Source organism: Protopterus annectens, chromosome 11.part0 (assembly GCF_019279795.1).
Source record: "Protopterus annectens isolate FY-2018-M chromosome 11.part0, PAN1.0, whole genome shotgun sequence".
NCBI classification, from domain to species: Eukaryota; Metazoa; Chordata; order Ceratodontiformes; family Protopteridae; genus Protopterus; species Protopterus annectens.
In genome coordinates, this window is record NC_056745.1 from 852730395 (window position 1) to 852754834 (window position 24440).

The 24440-nt window shown below is 39.2% G+C and overlaps 1 protein-coding gene across 2 annotated transcripts in view; it reads left to right on the forward strand.

Moving 5' to 3' along the window:
- HGF (hepatocyte growth factor) overlaps window positions 1–24440 on the forward strand; it is a 1211563-nt gene that overhangs the window by 356456 nt on the left and 830667 nt on the right. For both annotated transcript variants that reach the window (XM_044088269.1, XM_044088268.1), the window contains exon 4: window positions 23546–23660. In XM_044088269.1, the coding sequence (XP_043944204.1) occupies window positions 23546–23660 (115 nt within the window). The remainder of the gene's footprint in view (window positions 1–23545; window positions 23661–24440) is intronic.

Consider the following 24440-nt stretch of genomic DNA (forward strand, 5'->3'; position numbering starts at 1 on the left):
GTGGATGTGCAGTAATTTCATTAGAACTGGATCATAAAATGCCTTGAAAGCCAGGCATAGATTGCTTCTCAGCAATCAAGCAGTAAGAAAGTGAGTAAAAGTGACAGGGCTTTGAGGCAGCATGCATAGTTCATGTGGTTCACGCCTTGTATTTTCTTTGTGAGAATCTCTGTGGGTGTTCCATTTGCTGCATGTGGCTAGTCACATACATACCAAAGAGGAGGTTATATGCAGTGATGGGTTTGATGATGGCAGACTACAGTAGAAAAATGACATCTCTGGATTTGATACCATGCCTTTACTCATGCACTGCACAATACAGAATTACAGCCTTATTACAGTAGGCAAATGATGGAGAAGGTTAGGTCCCTGTCCATGTATGTTCCTAGGTGTCTAATTAAATAGTCTTCTTTTAGGTGTGTGTTGTAACTTTTGCAATCGCTGGGGGTAGCCGGCTTACCATGGGTACAATTATACATTATTTGTGTTAAGCTTTATAGCATGGTTCTGGCACCAGTTATTTGTTTGGGATAAACCTTCTTGGAGGATATCCTGTGAATTTAGGGATTCTACGACTGCCTGCATTTACAGTCATCTGCAAACTTAGTCAGCCAGAGGCCTTGTACATTGGATTTGACTTTTCAGAAATGGAAACCAAAAAGGAGTGGCCCCAAGACCAAGTCTTGTTGGACTCTGCTTATGACTGGCCTTTTTGTGGGGGTGGCATCCACTATCTTGACTTCTGGTGTCTTGTCTGTGAGCTATTTGGTAATCCAGCAGATAACATATGAGTTTATACCTAATTTAGTGAGATTTCCCACTAATCCTGAGTGTAATATTTTGTTGAATGCTTTGGCCAGATGAGAGTTAGTGGTACATACCATCTTACCTTCGTCCATTGCTTTTGAGATCCTCTCAAAAAAGTCCATCATGTTCAGTAAGCATGATCTACCTTTGTCAAAAAACAAACTGGTTTGATCCAGTGTTTGAAGGTTTCCTATGTCATTATTGATTAATTCCATGATCAGTCTTTCCATGGCTTTACACATGAGGTTAGTCAGACGTATAGGTCTGTAGTTCACTGGGTCAGTAGACAGTCCTCTGTTGTGCAGGATAATGACTGTTGCCATACTCCATTCACTTAAAACAAAGCCTGTTTTGAGACTAAAGTTGAATATTGTTATTTGTGAGCTAGCTAGATTATGTTTTATGGTATTTAAGAGATATCCTGGGATATTATCAGGTCTCAAAGATGCAACATTTTTAACCTTGAGAGTGCTTCAAGCAATTGTCCCATGTGGCAGCAGGGGGATATTGATTTCTGATCTTAACTGGAAGCTATTGGGGGAGGGGGTTGGAGGAGGTGTGAAGATGGAGCTAAATTTATTTGCCATAAGATTTGCTATATCCTCTGGTTCAGCATTGGCAGGTCCATTAACTAGCAATGCAACCCAATGCTGCATATTGACTTTGAAGTTATAGACATTTTAATGAAGGCTTTATGGTTGTCTTTAGGCTGAGGGGCTATTTTAATCTCAAATTTGTCTTTGGTAGATTAATCAGACTATTGAGTTGCATATTTAATTTGATGATGGATTTCCTGTCATGTTAGGTGTTGCATTTCTTTTTCATAGCCATGATTTTCTTTCTTCATTATATATCCTGTTGGTATTATGGTTCCACTATGGTAGATTGTTTTTTGAGTTTGCCCTGTGCTTTTTCCTAGTGGGCTGACTTGAGCAGGCTGTTTGCATTTGCATGCTAATATAGGTGCTCATTGTACTTTTCCACATGATCCACATGATCCAGTCTTTGGAGAGAATTTAAATATTACCAGAGTATCATTTAGTAGTAAGAAATTTGCCTTGGTGAAATTTCTGAAAGTTCCAGGATTGGCAGGAGTCATAGGCTTTAGTATTATGTTGAGGGAGACACCTTTGCGGTCCGACTTAAAAAGTGGACACATTGCCCTTGGAATGGTACACTGTTATCCCATGTTAGTGAGAACATGGTGAAGGATGTTGTTCCCCTAGTGGGCACACAGATTAGCTGATACAGAGAATTTGTGTTGATACAGAGAGTTTGTGTTGACAACGTGTAGGAATCTCTAGGCTAGTGCACAAGAGATAGTGTATGTGGTGGTGTATGTACCCTCCTCTTTGTTTTTGTAGCCCTAGAGGACTTTCCCCTGCGGTATTCCTGTGGCCACAGTAACAGCAATAGTGCGTTGTGTATCCTAACTGCTACCCTGCACCTCTGACCATCGGTCTAGGAGTCAACAAAAAATTTAAAAAAGTACCTTGGAAGTATGTGTCCCTGTAGAATGAGCTATATGATGAACTAGTGTCCTGGTTAATGTTAGAGTCAATGATATAACAGCCATTACAGTGTTCTCCTGCTAGTTGCCACAAAAAGTAGATGCCAGCAGCCCCTATATAGCTACCTTTAGCCTGTATTCTGTTTCTGTGCTATTTTACCATTCTAACTCTTCTCCCCGGACCTTATGTCCAAACCCTCTCTCAAAGGCATTTCTGCCTTGTCTTACTGACTGAAGTCTCCCACTTACTGCCTTGTATTATTACTATCTCAACTTTGTTTTTCTCTTGCTCCTTGCTGCTAGTATATCTTCTCTCTTCCTCCGTTCTCTCACTGCCTAGTCCATCTCAGCCTTTCCTCTCTGACTTTCCATAAGTATAGCTGTCTATTTAATTTGTGCCCTGTGTGGTCCTCCAAACCTCTCTGCTCTTATTTGTATGCTAACTATTCTCTCAGCAGTACTATACACTCACCTTCTAACTTGCCTCTACTCTTCTGATTGTTTCCAGGCAGACCTGCCTTCTACCTTCCATTGTCTCTTCCTGCTCCGTTCCCCCTGCGGGCTCACTCCGCTCCCCTATCCTGCCCCGATTTCCACCATCCCCCAATACACCTACTCTTATTCCCCACTAGCCAGTCCCACTCATCTGTGACCACTCCCACTCATCTCAATCACTTCCTCTATATTCCCTTATTAACAACACCCATTTTAACACTTTAACCCACACCAGTCCCTGACTACAACTTATCTCCAAACTCTCACTACACCTTATTTAGTAAGCCACTCACGCTGTTCTTAACATACAGTACTAAATCACCCTAGAATGCCTCCACTTACTTGTAACACACCTCCAAAATCTAATCCCATTTACTACCTCTTCCCTCCACGTATTATTCTCTAGCTTCTCACAGCCTATGAACACCAACACCTCCCTGCCACACACTTCCCTACACATACTACCATATCTTCTAACCCAGCACATAATTTTAAACCATTACTATCCCACCCCTCACCTAACTCCAGTAATGCAAAACCTCAACATCCCATTCGTGTCTCATATATTAGCCCCAGGACTAAAACATACTACAAACTTTTGTTAAAACTCACGCAACTTATTACTAAACTGCTACCTAACCTCATAGTAGATGGTGACATCCACCCTAACCCAGGCCCAACCGCACTTGTTACTACAAATCCCACAAATAACAACCTTACTAGCCTACGGAACTCAAATAAGGCCAACAACTCATTCTTAGTCTGTCATCTAAACATTAGAAGTTTAAACAAGAAAACTCACTACTCACATGCCTTCCTTGATATCCACTCCCCTGACATTTTATGCCTTTCCGAAACCTGGCTCAAACCATCTACCACTGATAATGAAGTTCTACCCCCAGGATACAATATAGTGCAGCTTGATCGTATCTCAATAAAGGAGGGGGGTAGCCATCTTATACAAATCCATTCTTGAAGTATCCAAAATTAGTACTCCAAATACCCAGATCACTAACAATGCAGAAATTTTACTCACAAAAATACAAATCAACAAACACAAATATATACACATTGTTTGTATCTATATTCCCCCAGGTGACAACATAAATACCTTGGAGAGTACCCTCCAATGGCTGTCCACTAACTACCCCCAAGAAACTATTATTCTCAGAGACGTTAATATCAATCGGTATACTTGCTCTGCAGACTTCCCCTCAACCCATATAAACCTGCATGGCTTCTCTCAGTTAATCTCATCACCTACCAGAATTAATAAGCCCAACAATAAGGAAAGTATCCTTGACTGGATATTAATAAGCAATCCACCCCAGCTATACCAAGCAAGTACCCTACCTGAAGATTTTAGTGATCACTCCCTCACCTATATAATTAGAAAAAGAAATGACATCCCTCATCAATCAACCTTTAAAACCATTAGAAATATTAAGAACTTCATTCAATCTAATTTTCTGACTGAGCTTAACTCTTGTAACTGGTCCAACCTATCACTACTTCCTCTACTTCAACTCTACATTTCTTGCTATCCTTGACAACCATGCTCCCAAACATTCTATTAGAACCAATAACAAAGTCGCACCACGGCTATCCAAGGATACAAGACAAAATATTATTAGCAGAAACAAAGTGTGGTCCACCTGGAGAACCACTAGATCACCAAAAGACCACCTCTTGTATAAACAGTTGAGGAATGATACTAAGAAGGCTATTATGTTAGATAAAAAGAAATACTACTGTAATCTACAACAAAAACACCAAAACCAACCACAAAAATTCTGATCAGGCATTAATAAACTACTCCGCCCAGGTCAGTCAACTACCCCTACCCCCCTGACTACACTCCAACAACCTCCTAAGACTGTTGCCAATACTTTTAATACTTTCTTTACTGAAACAGTGCAATCCCTAGCCAACAAACTATCACACAATACCCTAATTACCACCAAACCCACACCTGATAATCAAATCCCCTTCAAGCTCGAACCCGTGGCAACATCTTTCATTAAGTCCTTACTGAAGAAGCTGAAACCCACCACTCCAGAACCCAGCCAATGAAATAGCATACCCCATTTTGGTTTTAATCAATAGAACAATTATGGAAACCTATATCCCCTCCATCTGGAAAACCTCCCACATTATTCCTCTACACAAAGGGGGAGACTCCACTGAACTCTCTAATTACAGGCCTATAGTAATCCTATCCCCCTTGGCTAAAATAATGGAAAAATGTATTCATAAGCAACTTCTTGCCTATCTGAATCAAAGCTCTCTCCTAGCCCCCTCCCAACTCAGATTTAGACCCTACCATAGCACTACCTCAGCCCTTCTCTCCTGTAATACAATAAATCAAAACCGCAATAATAACAAGCTCTCCTCTGACCTCTTCCAAACCTATCCAATGCATTTGATATGGTAAACCACCAGTTACTCTTAAACACACTACAATCACTCCCCATAGACAACCTAGCAATAAACTGGTTTCATTCTTACCTAAGTGACAGACAACAAGCTGTACTGTGGAAAGAGAATCTGTCATCCCTTTTACCACTCACTCTCGGAGTCCCTCAAGGATCTATTCCGAGTCCCCTCTTATTCTCCTTATTCATTAAAGACCTGCATAAAGTCATCTCAAGTGCAACTGGTATTCAGTACGCAGATAACTCCACCTTAATCTGCTCTGCCACCTCCCCCTCAGATCTACAAGCTGTATCACAAATCACTTTCAACCAAGTAGAGAATGGGCTGAAAGGTCACAGACTACTACTAAATCAAAACAAAACCAAACTATTGCTCTTCTCCCCCACTTTCAAGATCTCCTTACCACCCCTCACAGTAACATCTAACAATGGTACCATAATTTCCCCAGAACCTAGCACTAAACTACTGGGAGTAATCATAGACAATAACCTTAATTTTGATGCTCACATAGACAAAATTATTAAAACCGTCAATAAAAAACTAGGCTCTTTATATAGGCTCAAGCAATTCCTAGCCCCATCCATGAGAACTATTATTGCCCATACACATCTGCTATCAACCCTTCTTTATGCTTCAACCATCTTTGCTAATCTATCCAAATCAAATCTCAATAAATTGAATAGCTGCTATAATAATATTGCAAGATTTGCCACAGGGTCAGCTTTTAGAACACCCAGGGTTGCCAGACATCCCTATTTGGGCGGGACTGTCCCGAGATCAGCAACCTGATCCCGAGTCCCGCCCTGCCAGTTTAAATCCCGGCCAGCCTCCGCATTGTTTTTTTTTTTTTTTTTGATTGTCCCGTATACCTGGCATATGGGCCAATCAAAAATTGCTAAACACGGAGCTTCTTGTGTTGAATGCGGAACTGCAATGCATTAAACACGAGAAGCTCTTGTGTTCCGCATTAAACATTTTTGATTGGCCCATATGCCGGTATACGGGCCAATAAAAAAATTGCTAAACATGGAACTACTTGTGTTGAATGCGGAACTGCAATGCATTAAACACGAGAAGCTCCGTGTTTAGTGCAGAGCTACTGAGCTACTGTTCTTTAATGCGGAACTGTGTTCCGCATTAAAGACCTTTTTGGTGTTCACTTGCTGTGAGAGACCTTTTTTTGTCCCTACCTGTGGGGCTGGAAATCTGGCAACCCTGAGAACACATCACTGTGTTAACCTCCAATAATTAGGCTGGCTAGAATTACCCAACCAACTGCAATTTACCCAACTAATAACTATACATAAAATTCTCTACAACCCAGACAGTACACCAGTACTGTAAAACATTATTACCCCCGACAGTAATCTAAAGACTCTTCGCTCTTCCAACAATGTAGTACTGCAGGCTGTTAGATCCAACAATTCAGCAGGTACATCACTATTCTCTAACTCTGTCAGAAAAAACTGGAACCTTCTTCCTGCAGAACTCACCAATGACCCCTCCATACCCCAATTCAAAACATCTCTTAAAAAATACCTGCAAACACATTGGCTTTGTCCCTGTACTAACCCTGACTAACCCCAAACTGACAGAATTTGTACATGTTAACCTCACAAGAGTTGTGTCAGTGAGCCACTAATCACTTACAATTTTGTGTAACTCTTTCCTATGAAACGAATGAGAAGGATTTCACTTTTTCTTTCTTAGATAACTTACTAGCAACCTATCCTGTGTGTATGTGACTTAAAATTGTACCTGCCTATATATATTGTTAAAATGAATATGTGACTGGAAATTGTCCCTATCTATACATATTTTAAAATTTCCATTTTTGTAATTTCACTGTAATATTTTTCACTATAATATACTATTATTGTACACCTGGAGCTTTTACTCCCCAGGCCTCTGCTGAAAATGGACCTGTATCCAGTCGAACTTTCCCAGTTTTGTGTCTTTGTGTCTTTTGGCTTTTCCCAGTTAGGGGTCGCCACAGTGGAACTCCGGTCCACTAATGATTGGCAGTAGATTTTTACGCACTGGTTAACAAATGTAAAATAAATAAAATAAATAAATAAATGTTTCCCAATCTATAGCCACCCTCCAAAGCTGTCATAATTTTGAGATTAGATGACTAAATCTTAACATGCTATTTTCTATCAATATTTAACAAAAATACAGGACCTATGCCTCTACTTTATTACTGCATGAGAACACTCTTTAATATAAAGAACTGTCAAAATTTGCAGTACTTTTCAAATTGGTATGAACCAGGACCTATCTTTTCGGAACCAAAAGAAGACAATTAAGGATCATGGCTTGATGCCCATCCAAAGTCCAGTGGAGACCTTTCACAAACCAGTATCACCTTTTACATGCCCCAACCTTCTCAATGTGCCACTGTTGCTTGATTCAAAGTACCCACCTCCCATTTGTTCAGTATCTTGTGGGTGGGGTAAACCTGGGGCATTTTGTGATGGAACTAGGGGTAGTATTGCTTCTCCTTCCCTGTTCATTTCCATCAGTCTTCCCTTGACAAGAGGATCCTGAACATTCTGTTGTCTTTGCGTCTGTATTTCTTATTCTCCAACCTCTCAGAAGGGAGCTGAGTCTAGGACTCCTATTCTGGTCAGACAACTACACTGTGGTATTGTATTGAGTAATGATGGTAGCATGCACTTACACCCCTTGTGCAGATACAAACTACGTCTGGCAGTGTGGCTCATATTATGACTTTTCATATCAGGGAAAGAGGACATGCTCGCAGGCATTTACTCAATGTTCCAATCCACTTCTGGAGCTGAAAGAAGAGACAATTTAGTCAGGGACATTTGGTAGTAGGTACCCCAGATTCTGAAAAGGATGTCCTTGCCATTTTTCTTCATTCATCAGAATAAAGTTGAATTGATTGTTGGTGTTTTCTCAGAAGGCTAGTGAAATATTAATCTTTGTTACATCAAAACATGAATAGCTGACAGTGAATGGCCAAACACAGTTCAGAATGAAAATTGGAAATATTTGATTTGAGTAAGATTAAATATATTTTAAATGTTGGAGTACTCCTTTATGTGTGATATGACCTTAGTAGGATATCTAAGTTAAGGGAAAGCCATCAAGACTCAGGGGAATAGGGGGTTAAGAAAGGACTAGCTTTAAGCTGTTAGTCCTTTGCTGGTCTCCAAAAAATATCTCTGCTCATCTGACAAGTATCCACTTAAGGTAAAAAAAAGTCAAACATTTTAGCTGGAGACTCTCTTTATTCTGCCTACATAACCAAGATCTGGAATTCCAATCACTTTCCCATTGAACTGACAGAAAAATCAGCCAATATTTAAATCTAAAGTTAAACAACTCATTTATAATTCCTGGATATGTATTTTTGTCTCTCCTAGATAATGTAACCCTTATTTTTCCTATAATAATAATTCAACTTTTTTTTTTTTTTTTACATTTACCCTTATGCTGATCACACCACAACACTATTTCTGTAAATGCTGTAAACTGTTGCTAACTTCCTGATTATTCTTAATATTCTGTTTCCTTTTCTTTTAAAACTTTTGCTACAATATGTATAACACAGTTTCTTTTTTACCTTTTATCTCTCCCATTTAAATGTACCCACCATTAACATCCCATGCCTAGCTTTTAACTATAGCTTTTAGCTTATTCAGTCATATGCAGAGTGGTTTAAATCACAGAGTTTCACTTGTTTGCTTTAACTTTTTTATACACCATATTATGGTCTTCTGTTGTGCGTAATTTTCCCTTACTTAAAAGTACTTTTTTAGAGTTTTTCTATAGCATATAATGAACTTTTCTTGTATGTTGTTTACCCTTCTTTGATTGTTTTTTTTTATATATACATGTATAAAATTTTTGCGTGCATTTTTATTCTCTATATTTTTACATGGCATTAATGTTTTTGTACTTGCTAGCCGTCCTTGCAAGCCATTTCAGCCTAGCCAATTTCCCATTTTGCACTTGAAATAACCTATCCCATTTGGTTATAGATTGGCCTTACCCATCCAATGTTCGATAATTATATATTACCCCCTAATAAAAATAAATGAGATCATACCATAGGTAATATGAGAGGAATCATGCATGGGATAATGCATTTAGGACCTGCCTCTGTCCATTAGTAGCACAGGGGACAGTCTTGTAGTAAATGTTCTGCTAATCATCCATTGATCTAAGTTGCGCTTGGATATGGACAGGGATGAACTTTGTTTTATGTGGATGGGTAGTCAGTTCCAGAGTAGAGTTATCCTCTAAGAGATATACCTGTCCCCCCAAACTGTTCTGTTGATATTGCAGAAGAGGTTTAGATCCCTAAACCATGTATTTCTGATGCCATTTGACTTACTGATGTGCAATAAGTCCATGACTAATGGATTAGAGAGTGCCTCATATGTCAGACACAGCTCAACTCTCAACAGTCTGTGGTATGCAGGGCTTTGAGTTGATCCACATAGGAAATGTTGTTTAAGCCTTGAATCCTTTTAGTAAGTTATCTCTGTGGACATTCCAGTTGGTTCATGTGTCTGGACAGATACAATCCAAAGGGGGCATTATATTCAATGATTAGTTTAATGAGAGCTGAGCAAAGGGGGGCAATGACATCCATTCTTACAACAATGGAAACATTCTGGTCAAAAGTTAGGTCACTGTCCACATAAGTTCCCAAATCTTAACCAACTGGGTCTTATCTTAAGGGTGTATTGTCAATGTGATAGATGACTGTCCAAATGATACAATAATACATTTGTTGGCATTTAGTTTCATTCTGCTATTACCTGTTTTTACTGTTTTAATAGCTTGAATTGTTTGTTGCACTTGCTTGTTTAAGTTTTGCTTAAAAGTTAAACAACAGGCTAATACACTCAAGTGTACTAGCTTTTGATAGCAATTAGTCGAAAACACAGCATTTATTGTATTTTCTGCCTATCTGAAAAAAAACTTGAAAAAAACAAAAGAAATACTCTTGTTTTCCATACTTTCCTAATAGTTTGTTCCAGTGATCAGATTTGCTGATCCCTGGGCTTTGTCTTGGTTCCTGTGTTTCTCCATTTTCCTTGTTTGGTCAAGGGGTAGTTTCTTTACTCACTAGTGGGAGTAGGGAGTACTGAGCTGCCTGTTTGTCCTCAGAGGAGTGGTTTAAGGCAGTAACTTGCAGTTTATTGGCCATTTTGGGTCATTTCCTGTCTTTTCCAGCCCCCTGCTATAAAGCACGCTTTAGCACGCAGTAGCGCGATTTAGCACGATTTAGCGCGGAGTTGCCACTGTTGCACACTAGGGCAGCGCCGGTTAAGCAGGTTTAAACTATTCGGGCTACCTAAAGTCCACTCTTCAAATTTTCCCTTAAAACTACCTTCCTCGAACTATACTACTGATCTAATCAGCGTATCCTATAACTAAAAAGATCATCTCTACTTGACTCCAAGTAGACTATTTATCTGTTAAACCTAGCACTTGCTCCTACAGTACTTATTACCTTGATACGGCACTCTTATAGATAGCACCCCAAAAAGGCAAACCCCATTTCTCGGTCACCCACGTCCCCCGGAATCTCTTTTAAAGTTTTTGTCTAGTCCTTCTAGCATGTCGAGGGATCAGTTGCTAGTGTCCTCTCCTGCTCAGCTGGTGAACCTGGGAATATTGAGGCAATGTTACAATTGCCTCATGTACACAGACAACCCTCTCCTCCTCCCACAAAACACAAATACATGCGAGAGATGCAACTATACGGCCAAACTGGAGGCTGAGCTCTCTCAACATAGGACTGGCAAGACCAGTCAGGAGGAGAAGGTTACCACACACACTATAGACCCAGTCTCACATAGTACCATCACAACCTCAAATCATACACATAAACACACAAAGACATACTCGGAGGCTCTGATCAAAAATCTACCAAAACAGCAGAGGCCACCAAAGCAGACACCCAAACAACCACCACCTCAGAACACAACACCTGCAACACATAGACCTCACAGTCAGAGTGTCAAACAGTCACAGCCCTTAAGGCCAAACACAATGCCAGACACACTAGTCATTGGTGACTCCATAGTCAGACACACTGACGTCCCGCTCACCAGACTGAGTAAGGAGAAGGTCACAGTAAGCTGCCTGTCGGGCGCTAGAATCCGCCACATAACGCAAGCACTCAGGTCTCTCAACAGCAGGTACAAATACGACTCAGTCATTGTCCACGCTGGTGTAAACGACCTGAGACGTACCTCCTTGGACTACATGAAAAGAGACATTGAGGAGCTCTCTGATTATGTAGCCCAGGCAGGTATGACCCTGACCTTGAGCAGTATCCTACCTTCACCAAGAATGATGCCACAATACAGAGATAAGATGATCAGCTTTAACAATTGGCTTAAACTCTGGTGTCATTCAAAGGGGATCCAATGTCTGTCTGCCTGGGATGACATGCTGGACAAGCCACGCTGCTTGCAAGGGACGGCTTGCACCTGTCACCCTGGGATTCGGATATTGGCAAAGGCTCTTGCCACCCCATAGTGCCTTTTTAGGCAAAGCTCAAATTCTAAACATACCACCCTAGAACACAAAAAAAGGAAAAAACTAAGGGTAATGCTGCTCAATGCCAGAAGTCTAAATCTCAAAATGCACGCACTCGAGGCCCTTCTCAGTATGGAGAACATCGATGTCTGTGCTGTGACAGAAACCTGGTTCAAGGCTCCTGAGAGCACCCCAGCACTATCAGGTTTTACCTCATATCATGCGTTCCGGCCCCAAAATCCGGACAATACCAAGAAAGGAGGGGGGTATCCATATTCATCAAGGACACCCACATCTCAAGACTGGTGGCAACGCACGATGCATCGGAGACCATCCAGGTGCAATTAACCATAGGCAAGACTGCTCTGCAAATTGTAGCATGTTACAGGCCACCCTCACAAACTCAGGAACCTCACATGGCCTTCCTGAAAACACTAGAGTGGATAAATGTATCACCAAACACCATCATACTAGGTGACTTCAATTACCCTAATATAGACTGGGAACACTACTCAAGCCCAAACACCCTAGCCCAAAAGTTCCTGGAATTCATAAACTCAAATGCCATGGAACAACTAGTCACCATCCCACAAGAGGAGAAAACATACTTGATCTCATCATCACGAACATGGGAGCACAATGTTCAACGCCGGAAGTATACCCCTCACTGGTGAGATCAGATCACAAACTAATCTCGCTGGAGGTCCTCATCCCACCCCACCTGAAATAAAAAGACCACAGTAAAGAACTTCTCAAAGCCGACTTCACACTTCTAAAGACTAGTGTGGTCTCCTTTAAGGCCCCGAGCCAGCGGAAAACAGTACTCAAGCCACTGAATCACTTACAAATGCCTTCTACCAGCACCTGCAGGACTGCATGGATAAGGCAATCCCAAGCAAAACAAAGACTCTTTGTACCAAAGGCAAGTGTCCAGTCTGGTGGACCCCAGCCATAAACAAACTCTACAACAAAGGAGGAAGCTACTACAAGATAGAGCAAAATCCTTAAAAGGTAAGACACCCTTGATCACTATAAGTAAAAACTAAGAGCTCTCATAAAATCATCCAAAGCAAATTTTGAGAGAAAAATAGCTAAAGACTCAAAGACAATCATAAGGCCTTCTTTAGCTATGTTAGAAACCTGGGAGGAAACTCCCAGATATGTTCAGAACTAGTTCAAAATGATGTGAAGATTACTGATCCTACAGACATTGCCAACATACTGGCTGACAGGTTCAGTGCAAACCCCCCTGCCCCAAAAGGAGAGATATCTATACCAAGCGATTGCAGCCCCCAAACATCTCCAACGCCCAAGTGAGAACTGCTCTCTCCAAAGCAAAAACTCAGCATCCATGGGACCTGATGGTGTCCCCGGCTGTGTGCTCCATGAACTCAACGAGGAATTAAACCCACAGCTAGGACAGCTGTTTAATCATAGTCTTACCTCTGGATACGTACCCAGGGTGTGGCGCACTGCAACTGTGGTCCCACTTCACAAAGGCGGTGCCTCCACCGACCCTGGAAATTACCAGCCCATTAGCTTGACAAGCCTTATCTGCAAAGCCATGGAGAGGATCATAATGGACCTCATAAATAAAGACATAGGGAATTTGCAGACTTTGGATCCATCCCAGTTTGGCTTTGTCAAAGGCAGATCATGCCTTCTAAACCTGGTTGACTTTTGAAACAGTCACCAAAGCCATTGATGAGGAAAGGCAGTCCATACAGCCTACCTCGATCTGGCGAAGGCCTTCGATACAATACCCCACTCGGGTATCATTGAAAAACTCATCAGCTTAAATGTTAACCTATACATCACAAGATGGGTTGCAAACTGGCTGAGTGACAGAACCCACAGGGTCAGAGTTGCTGGCGCCATGTCAGACTCAAAGCCTGTCACAAGTGGTGTACCACAGGGCTCAGTCCTGGGCCCACTCTTGTTTGGCATCTACTTTTCGAAGTACAAGCAAACACAGGAGGGTTATGGCTGACAAAGTTTGCAGATGACTGCAAACTGGGCCATAGTAGAAAACACATCTGACACAGATATCCTTCAGAAGGGTCTCACAGAAATGGATAACTGGTGCCAGAGCCATGGCCTAAAGTTAAATGCCAAAAATGCATAGTCATACCCTTCGGGAAAAACAAGGTTACCCCTAGCTACCAAATAGGTGGCAATCCACTGAGCACAGAAGAAGTTATCAGGGACCTGGGGACCCAGGTTGATAGTAGTCTGTCATTCGACACCCATGTAGCTAAAGTAGTTAGGAAGACCTTCTACATTGCCCACCTTATCATGAAGGGATTCTCATCTAGATCAAGGGAGGTCATAGTCTCCCTATACTCATCACTCATCAGACCAATGATTGAGTACAATGCCCCATTCGGAATGTATCTGACCCGACACTTGCAGCAGCTGGAGAGGCCACAAAAGTTCCTCACCAAAAGGATAAAGGGTCTCAAACATCTGTCCTATGCTGCCCGACTGAAAGAACTCCAGCTCTATTCAGTCGCTTACCGCCTGCTCAGAGGTGACCTTTGCCTAACATACAAGGCCATGTCAAACCCAGATTTGATGAATATGCTTCACCTCAAAAAATCTAGATCCGTCAGAGCCACAAGGGCAGGAGACTTAAACCTCGACACGGCTATTAATAGGACGTGCTGGAAGGATAGATTCATCACCCAAAGACTCCCTATGCTGTGGAACAAAATCCCGGTATATGTGAGGCAGAGCACCTCGCTGGCCTTGTTCAAGAGAAATCTTGACCAATGGATGGGAGATCGCAGATATACCCCAGGGATTACCTCAGTGTCACTGCTCGACAGAGGCACAGCAAAATAATGGGTATAGTTCCCCATACTAAAGAGGTGGCGTAAGCCACAAAACTATGGGCTAGGCTTGTAAATGCCCTCGGGCAGATAGCCTAGTATGAACCTATGAACCTATGAACCTATTCCATGATTTTGCCACCATTTATTTAATTGGGAAAAACCTGCTTGCAGGATGGCTAAGTCATTTGGGTTTTCAATGATTGCTTCAAGCTTGCTGTTATCTGCAAACTATTAGCCAGAGCCTTTTGGTATTGCTTTTACATCAGAAAAGTGGATGACAAGCAGGAAAGATCCCAGCACAGAAGCCAGGGGAACTCCACTGGTGACTGGTATTTTTATAGAGGTAATTTCCCGGGTCTATGTTATATATTTGAAGCTTCAGAATTTTGAACCTCATATGTTTGATAACATATGAGTGAAACTTGAATCTTCAAATATATAATAAAAACATAAAAAAAAAACAAAAAAAACCCCACTTACCTTAACGCTCTGAGCAGGGGTTAAGCCCACCTGCACCCCCACACCCCCCTACTTAAATATACCAACTCCAAGACTGCACTTCAGTGCAGAAAAGGGAAATGTTCCCATTCTGCGTGTACGGCGCCATTGCATTTCACCTTCGAACTTTTCAAAGTTCGATCATATGGTGTCGGCCATATGACATTCGAACTTTGAAACGTTCGATAATTTAATAGGGACCCACTTTTCCCTATTTTTATTATCTCCTGTTTGTGAACCAGTTTGCAATCCAGTGGGTAACATGACCCCCCCCCCAGTTTATTTAGCTTTTCCACTATGCCTGAGTGGGGAATTATGTCAAAAGCTTAGCTGGACTTTCCCAGCAACAAATGTAAAATGAACAAATAAAGAATAAGTGGGAACCTATCCCAGTTTATGAGAAGGAAGTTCCCCTAGGCTGAAGTGACTTCTGGGTGTGCTTATTGGTATTGGAGAGGACAGTAGAGGTTCTGACTCCATTATATCTTCCATTAGAAGTCTGAAAGTCACAGATGCTGTCAGAAAGATGTCCAGTCATCTCAAATGCTTTGTTATATGACAGATATTCTTCATCTTATTATTTATTTATCTATCATTTGTTTACTGGCAGTGTCCAACTGAGTCAGAGGCCAGTTTTCAGCAGAGGTCCAGGGAGAAAAGCTCCACATACAATTTCTCAGAAAAAAAATCAAGAATGTTACAAGATAATTAGAATTCCAAAATAGAAGTTACAAAAGTTTACAAAAAAATGTTAGCGAACATAAGTTATACAATGTTGATAAAAATAATTTACAAAAAACCATTAGAGAACAAACATTATGCAATGTTGTTAAAACTTGTATGCATATGTAGAAAGCAAGATACTCGATTTAAACAATGCTAGTGTAGACAGAACCCAGATGCAAAGACTTTCTATAGGTACTGTAGAGGAAAACCTGAACCGTGAAGATGTTAGGAGAAAGGGTACTTGTGTAGGGAATACACAGTATAAGTATACCAGGATCTGAGGATCTTAGTGTAATGTTAGTATAAAGAGAGTATTGTGTATAAGGCCATATTTGGGGGTGTAAGAGGTGGCTGATGTAATATCACCCTAGAGAGGTGCATGAGCAAAGCCATTTTTTTCTGAAGTGTTCGAGAAATGTTTTGAGTTGCTTGAGCTTAAAATGTCTTGAGGGATTGTGTTCCAGATTTCTGATATCTTGCGTCAGTATAGTGACCACCTGCCTTAATGACTTGCAGTAGCAGTTTTAGAGGACCTTAGTGCTCTGCTGCTCTATGGTTGTACTAGCTTATGCAGAGCTGGGCAGTTTTCAGGCTGAGATGTAACTGAGTGGACAATGGCTAGTTGGTTTGTGTGCAATACGTGGGGAAGTTCAATCCAGTTAAGCTCATGTAGGGCAGTCAGTGATGTGTTCTAGTGGAACAATTAAGAGCAAATGTATCCATATTGTTATAACAAGCTTACAGTTTAATTAATTCTGTTTTTCTAAGGTCAGTAAATATGGGTAAGGCATATAGGAGAGTAGAGACAAGGTGTGTTCTGGCTATGGCTTGCTTGGTGGTATTGGTGAGGAATGGTTTGGCTGTGTAGAGGCAGCAAAGTTTAATGTGGAGTTTTTTATATTTACAGTCAAGTGTGTATCAAATTTCAGTGAGTTATCAATTGTGACTTCTAGAAGTTTTGTGTGTTCTACAGGTACTATTTTGGTGTTATTTGAGGAATATAATTATCGTAGCCACCTCATTTTCTGGTCTGTAAGGGATTCTGGTGTGCTCACGGGCATATTTCTGACTTAGGTCTTAGTTATCCCATGGTTTGTAATTGATATTATGGACAGTGACCAGCTGAGTAAGAGATAAGTAATATAGTGGTTCTAGCTAGAGGAGGTGATTGAGGCAAGTTATAGGATACTTAAATGTGTTTGCTTCTATACAGGAGACCAAGTTTTGATGGTGCTGAAGAGATAAAGAAGGAGAGTTTAAATTATTGAGTGATATAGGAGTGAAAATCATTAGTTTGTGCTATTACAGCATTTAACGGGAGAAATGAGCTTTCTAGCCAAGACTTAATTAAGGAGAACGTAGGTTGGGTTAAGGTTTAAAGAGCTGACAGTGTTGTGGTAGAGCAGATGAGAGTGGTGTCATCTGTGCCTCCTTTGCTGATGTATGCAGAACATTTTTAAATATATTAAAGAGTAAAGGGTCATCGATAGATCTTTGCGGAATTCCAATGGAAGTAGGTGAAAATGGGTACTGTTCTTTAAATCACTTTACTGACTGTGATCTCTTTGCTATGAACCAGGATAGGGAAGGGTGGTAAAAAAAGTGAGGGCAACCTAAGTAGTAGTTTCTGCTGGGACATGAAAGATTAAGAGAGAGAGAGAGAGAGAGGTGAGACAAGATTGCTGAAGTCCCTATAATGACTGACTACATTATTAATAAGAAGAGCAGTAGAAGCGCTATGATGGGGACCTAAATGACACATGCTGTGTTGGAGAGAGATGTGAATTGTCAGAAAAATGCTTGATAAATGGAGTTTATATATATATATATATATATATATATATATATATATATATATATATATTTGTTGTTGTGTCTTTCAGCTTATCCCGGTTAGGGGTCGCCACAGCGGAACTCCGGTCCGCTAATGTTTGGTAGTGGATTTTTACGTGCCGAGTTACCAGCTCTGACGCACAACCTTCAATGAAGGCAAGCCCATTCATGTATGCCTCCACACAGAAGACGCTCTAGCTGAGAATTGAACGGGATAACATCTTGCTGTGAGGCGACAACGCTACCGTAGCACCACTACCGCGGTATATATATACATACATATACACAGACACACACACACACACATATATATATATTTGAGTATTTTGAATAAAAGGAGAGAATGTCAATGGGATGAACATTAGAGGACTTGGTGAACTCCCCATCTTTATACAGTGGTATGATAACTGATTTGTTCCAAATTTCTAGAACATAACATTCCTTTAATGATTTATTTATTAAAACTGAGATAGGGCATGCTAGAATGCCAGCCACTAGTTTAATATACTCAGAGGAATTTTGTTAGTGACAAAATAGGCTTGTTTAGCTTATGAAGCATATATTTTAATTGAGGAGATTATTTTGTGGTTTGCTTGGGGGTTGGGGGGTGAGGGATCCTGGTTGTGGGAATGCTAAGATGCGACAATACAAATTTAATGAAGTATTAATTAAATTGGCTGGCAATAGAGTCTGTGTGATTTACCATAGTGGGAGATGGCTGAATGGGTTGATCAGGAGATTGTGAATAGATAAACAGAGCAATTATGGACCAATGTTGTGTGATGCAGATTGGGGTAATATTTTTTGTCTGCTTTGATTTGATACTTAAACAAAAAAATGACAACTCTGCAACAACCAACTAAAACCATTTAATATTAAAGGCATTTCATCCAGTAAATCACATGAACTTCCTCAGATACAAAATATTCTTTCTCATCACAGTTTAAATATCCCACCACCCAAGTCACATGTTCCACAACACTCACCTTAAAGATACAGAAGATTCTTAACAAAATAATCTGTAACATATATATATATATATATATATATATATATATATATATATATATATATACCGCAAAACAATTATTAGTCATGCAAACATCTAAAAAATATAAATATATATATATATATAAATCTAAAAATTAATACTATAATATCAAATCCTACCTATTCCTTTTTTTAATTTCAGCAAACAGTTGATAGAACATAAGTCATTGAGACCTGGATAATTATATGCATTTAAGCATATTTGCCAAAATAATTCCAGTTTGTCTAATTTTAGACTGAATGGTCCTCCCCTTATGTCATAAGCAACCTGATCAATCACTCGAAATTTAAAAGAATGGCCATGGTTACAAAAAATATGTCTAGCCAGAGCATTGTCAAGTTTTTTTTTATTAATACTATAGAGATGTTCATACACCCATTCTCTAAACCTACGTTTAGTCTTGCCAACATAGTAACTGGCACACACTTGACTCTTGGCCAAATACACAACCATCTTGGAACTACAATTAAATTTCTGGATGGTATTAAACCTCATATTATTTACAATAAAAGTCTTTCCTATCTCCATATATCTACAATAAGAGTATGCTTCACATATAAACATGCCTGGGTTTCTAGCTCCATCATTGCCCTTACATTCCAAGATATTTTTAAAGTTTGGCCCCCTCTTGAAAACAGATCTAGGATACTTGCCTACCTTTTCTCTGATACTCAAATCATCAGTTAGTAAACACCAGTTCTAATGGACAATTTGTGTCAAATTAGTTGAATCTAAGCTAAAAGGTATAAAAAATCTAACAGTAAAATTAATCATACTAGTGTTATTCAAGTAATGCATTAGATCAACATTAATGATTAGTTTACAGAAGTGAGAATAGATGTGGACCTGTTTAATTATTTGTCTATGCCTGCACCTTTGATACCGGTGATTTTTGGCATTCCTAAAATCCATAAAGACGTGAACAATCCCCTTTAAGACCCATTGTGGATGGTAGAAACTCTATTACATACACTAGTACAAAATTGGTTGATAATATTTTGAAAAACATTTTGTCAGCCGAGCAACATATTTGCAATGACTCTTGGTCCTTTTTACAGAGTACTAACAGTCTTGAATTAAATGAAAGTTATAATTTTTTAACAGTGGATGTGAAGGACCTATATACATCAATGCCACATAACTTGGGTGGGTATTGAATGGGTTTCTTCTCTTTTGAAACAAAAGGGTGCTTCTACTTCAGACATGTCCTTGGTGGTTGAACTTTTGGACATAATTGTTACTAATAACTGCATTATTTTTAAGGGTGATTATTACTCACAAAAAGTGGTGTAGCAATATGGTCCCCTTGCAGCACTAGTTTTGCAAATTTAGTTATGGCATATTGGGAACATGAGCTCTTATTTAAGAATAACCAAGTTTGGAATAAAATTCATTTCTTCACCTGTTACTTGGATCACATATTTACACTGAAGGGGAATGAAGAGACGGCTGTTGACATAATGCATTACTTGAATAACACCACTGATTTCCTGGAGTTTACATTTAGTTTCCATTCTGATATAATGTCTTATTTAGATGTAGAACTCAGGAAAGATCATACTAATGGTAGATACTTATCTAAAATATATAGGAAAAGCACATATTCGAATGCTTTCCTCCATTTCTCAAGTGCCCACCCATTTCATCAGAAACGTTCAGTTGTTAAGGGGTAATTTGTCAGAGCAGCTAAGATGATTTCATTGGTGGAAGATTTTGGGGTGGAAGTTACTTATACTCTATCAACTGTTTGTTGAAATTTAAAAAAATTGGATAGGTAGGATTTGATATTAAAGTATTACTTTTTAGATTTTCATATATATCTATATATATATATATATATATATATATATATATATATATTTTTTTTTTTTTTTAGATATTTGCATGATTAATAATTTTTGTGTGGTAGATATATATATATATATATATATATATATATATATATATATTATAGATTATTTTGTTAAGCATTTTCTGTAGCTTTAAGATGAGTGTTGTGGATCATGTGACTTGTAATGGGGGATATTTAAACTGTGATGAGAAAGAATATTTTGTATCTGAGGAAGTTCATGTGATTTACTGGACGAAAACTGCTTAGTATTAAATGGTTTTAGTTGGTCGTTCGGGAGTTGTCGTTTTTTGTTTAACTTTTTGGTGGTTTATTCATTTTCTCCTATTTGTGTCTTAATTTGGTACTTGCTTTGTTGCACATTGTCTAATGTGTTGAATGATTGACAGGTTGCTGTTAGCATTGTACACAAGGCTATTTTCCTTTCTATAATAATTGTTTGGTGGTTCTAGATATTCAGAGATTGTGAGTAAAAGCAGAGCCATCACGTCAGGAAGTGCAGGGTGGGGCAGCTCACCACAAAATACATTTTTATCACTATTTAGTTTGTTTTGCAAGAAGAATGATTGGGCTTTCCCTGTTCATGTCTCTCAGGGAAGGGGAGAGGGGGTGTGATGCACACATCGGGATGTGCTTCTATTCTTGACATCCTTTCTGAAGAGTTTAGGCCACTGAACGATCTGTACAAGATGGGGTAGAGCCTGAGATAATATTGCACCTTAAACAACATGTTGTCGTTTGCAAGAGATCATTGCAAAGCCTTCCTTCTACCTGGTGCCTCCGGAACACAGAGAGGTCAATGCAGACTCAGAGAGATATGTAAGATCATCTGTTGTACATCTAAATCATTTATGTATGTTCAACGTCATGTTAAGAAAGTAGACTACTATGTACCCAGCATATATGGTGATTTTTGAGACAGATCTCTGCAGTGATTACCTGCTTCCATTATACCATTCCCCCTGGTTCGGATGGCCTCTCCATCCATAGCTGTGCATTTTTTAATAGGTTACAGGTTGTTTGTTCAGTAGAGAGTGCTTTGTCTGGGCATCAGAGAGAATGGTCATGCCTAACAAACCCAGCACGTAACTTTATGACTGACAACTGAGATGAGAAGTTAGAGAAATTTCAGAATTGTGCCAGTTTAGCAACATCAGAAAAGGAATACCTTCTGTGGAAGGATTTACCTCACATCATATGATATGATGGGAATGTATGCATTTTATCTGTGAATCCCTCCAGCATCTTTACATTTCTCAAAGCACAGCCAAATGGCTGTGCAAATAGTTATCTATTAGAAAGGCTCATTAAAATCATGTGCGTATATATCAGCCAGAATACATACATAACTCCTGAGGAGGTATTAAGTGCAAAAGGTTGAGTCTGTATGTTTTCTACAATAAATACATAGAAGACATTCATGTCAATTTATAATAAGTAATCAGTTATGCATCTGCTAGGTTATACTATCAGGAAGTTGAAGATGATGAAGAAACAGGAAGTTTCAGTGACACAACTGTAATCAAATATTGAAAGTGTGAGGCTCAAGTCTCTGCCAAATCATGTTATCCATTGTATATGTTCAAAATATGTATGCATGCTATAATCCTGGGTGTAAAGTATTGCCTTTGTGTAAATAGTGCATATTCCTGTCCTGTGACTGAAACCAATCTGTAAGTCGCCAGGTTCACACTTATTCCTACTCCCATCTGTGTAGATATTATTTTTCTTATGGTCCTCTAAGTCTTATCTCATTAGCTTCACGTGACCTATACCAGGGTAGCTAGATGCTCAGGAGGACCAAGTGGTCATGGGCATCAGTGCCATGTACAATGTTATTGTGCTAGAAAGTCTTAGAAATGAGGCTCAGTGCCCATTAGCCTTTCTTAGCATTTAGGGTGTGTAATGCAAGCAAAGAAATTAAACAATCTCACTAACATTATCGCCTGGCATACATTAGTAAGAATTCTCAATGCAAAGGATTGTCTTCCTTTAAGATCCTAGAACTCAAAAGGATTGAAATTATTTGTCTATTATTGTCTTAATTTAACATGTTTTAAACAAGCCACCCTTATTTGTTCACTGCTGAAGTTATGTTCTTCTGTTGAGGGAGTTTGAAGTGTCTTCACTTTGCCATATACCATTTCTTAGGTCAATGGGCAGTTTGAAGGCTCAAGGAATGTTTAGACCAATGCTGTTCCACAGACCCATTTTATGAACCACTGTTGTCTTAATGTAAATAAGATTATTTTTAACTTAAAAGTTATTTATCTTTATATATAGTATTACTTATGAGTTGCTTTGATGACTTCATATATTATACATGTGTGGTTTTGCTGTCATAGCTACCATGAAGTAGGCTTGTTATTATAGTTACTGAAAATTTGTTTACTTGATAGAGTCTGTGCATTCTTGTAAATGCAGTTTAGTTCAGTTATAAAACGTTTTGTATAGGAATGTTTTTTTACCTGTGTGCCATCTTCAAAGTAAATGCAAAATATTAGACTTCACTTAGTGCGTTGTCCATGTAAAATGTCCTTTAACTTATTTTATTGTATTATTATGGTATGTATTGGTGGAGGTCTCTTTCTGTGTTCCTGATAAAAGAAGGCATTTCTCAACTACTGTTATCCAGTTAACAAACTATAGTAAGCTAATAGATACATCAGAGCTAATGGGTTATTTTCCACAACTACATATCTTTGAAAATTTAATCATAGTTACTTATGCAGTATTTGTTAGTATACTCAGGAAAAATAGATTTATATAATTCAGACATGATGAGGTAGCATTGACTGATGTAGCATTGGTTATGTTGTGGCTTAGTTGTCTGACAACAACCAGTAGTTCTGATCTAGAGTAGCACAATGGTATCCTTACAATATAAAGCCATGCGACAGTACATATGTACATGACATGCAGGTATCTGTATGAAGTTTGTAGACTGCTCACGTTCGCTGTTCACTTTGTTTTTGCAGCCTTTATAAGAGAGTGTATTGTTGGTAAAGGAGAGAGCTACCGTGGGATGAAATCAGTTACAAGAAGTGGTCTGTCATGCCAGACATGGAGTTCTATGTTTCCTCATGAGCACAGGTAAGTAAAGCCCTTTGTTGTATTCTTACTGTAAATGTCACACAGAACCACATTTCATTACTGAATCTGGTTATAGAACTGAGGGATGAGCACTTATTTATTTATTGGCTGCAGAATACTCTGTTCTTGAGGCAGGCAGTGAAAAACTGTAATTATATCATTTTAATACCAGAGGTTGAACACACTAAGCAATTTCTGAAATGTCTCAGAGTTCAGCACTTTTGTTAGGTCAAGGAAAATAAGATCTTGCAATAAAGTCCAGAAGGTTTAGGATTTTTGATTGGAAGTATTTTTATATGATTTTTATGTACCTGAAGTAGACTTCATAGACTTTTTCTTCAGGTAGATATCAGATGCTGGAGACATTATAGTAAATAGACAGGTAAATGGAAACATGTTTGTCCATACAGAGCACTTTGTTAGAAATATTGGACGAGCAAATGGTTGAGTGAGCAAACGGCTGATTCTTTTCAGCTACGGCACAAGATCTGAACTGTCTACGCATAGTAGGGCCTTACTAGATTTAATGTTACTGGCTGCCAAAATGTCAACTACTACAAAAAGGAAAATCAAATCTAAACCAGCTGTAATTAAAATACTGAATATTGTAAAGGAGCAGAAATATAGTAAGGGTGGGTCAAAAGGGGCAGCTAACACAGGAGCAAATTGTTATGATCAGGCAATCTTGATCACTCTTTATTAATAGTGCATACCAGCTCTTAATGCCGGTATTGCACCTACAGTCAAAGCTAAGCACTGTAGCACTGTGTGTGTGTGTGT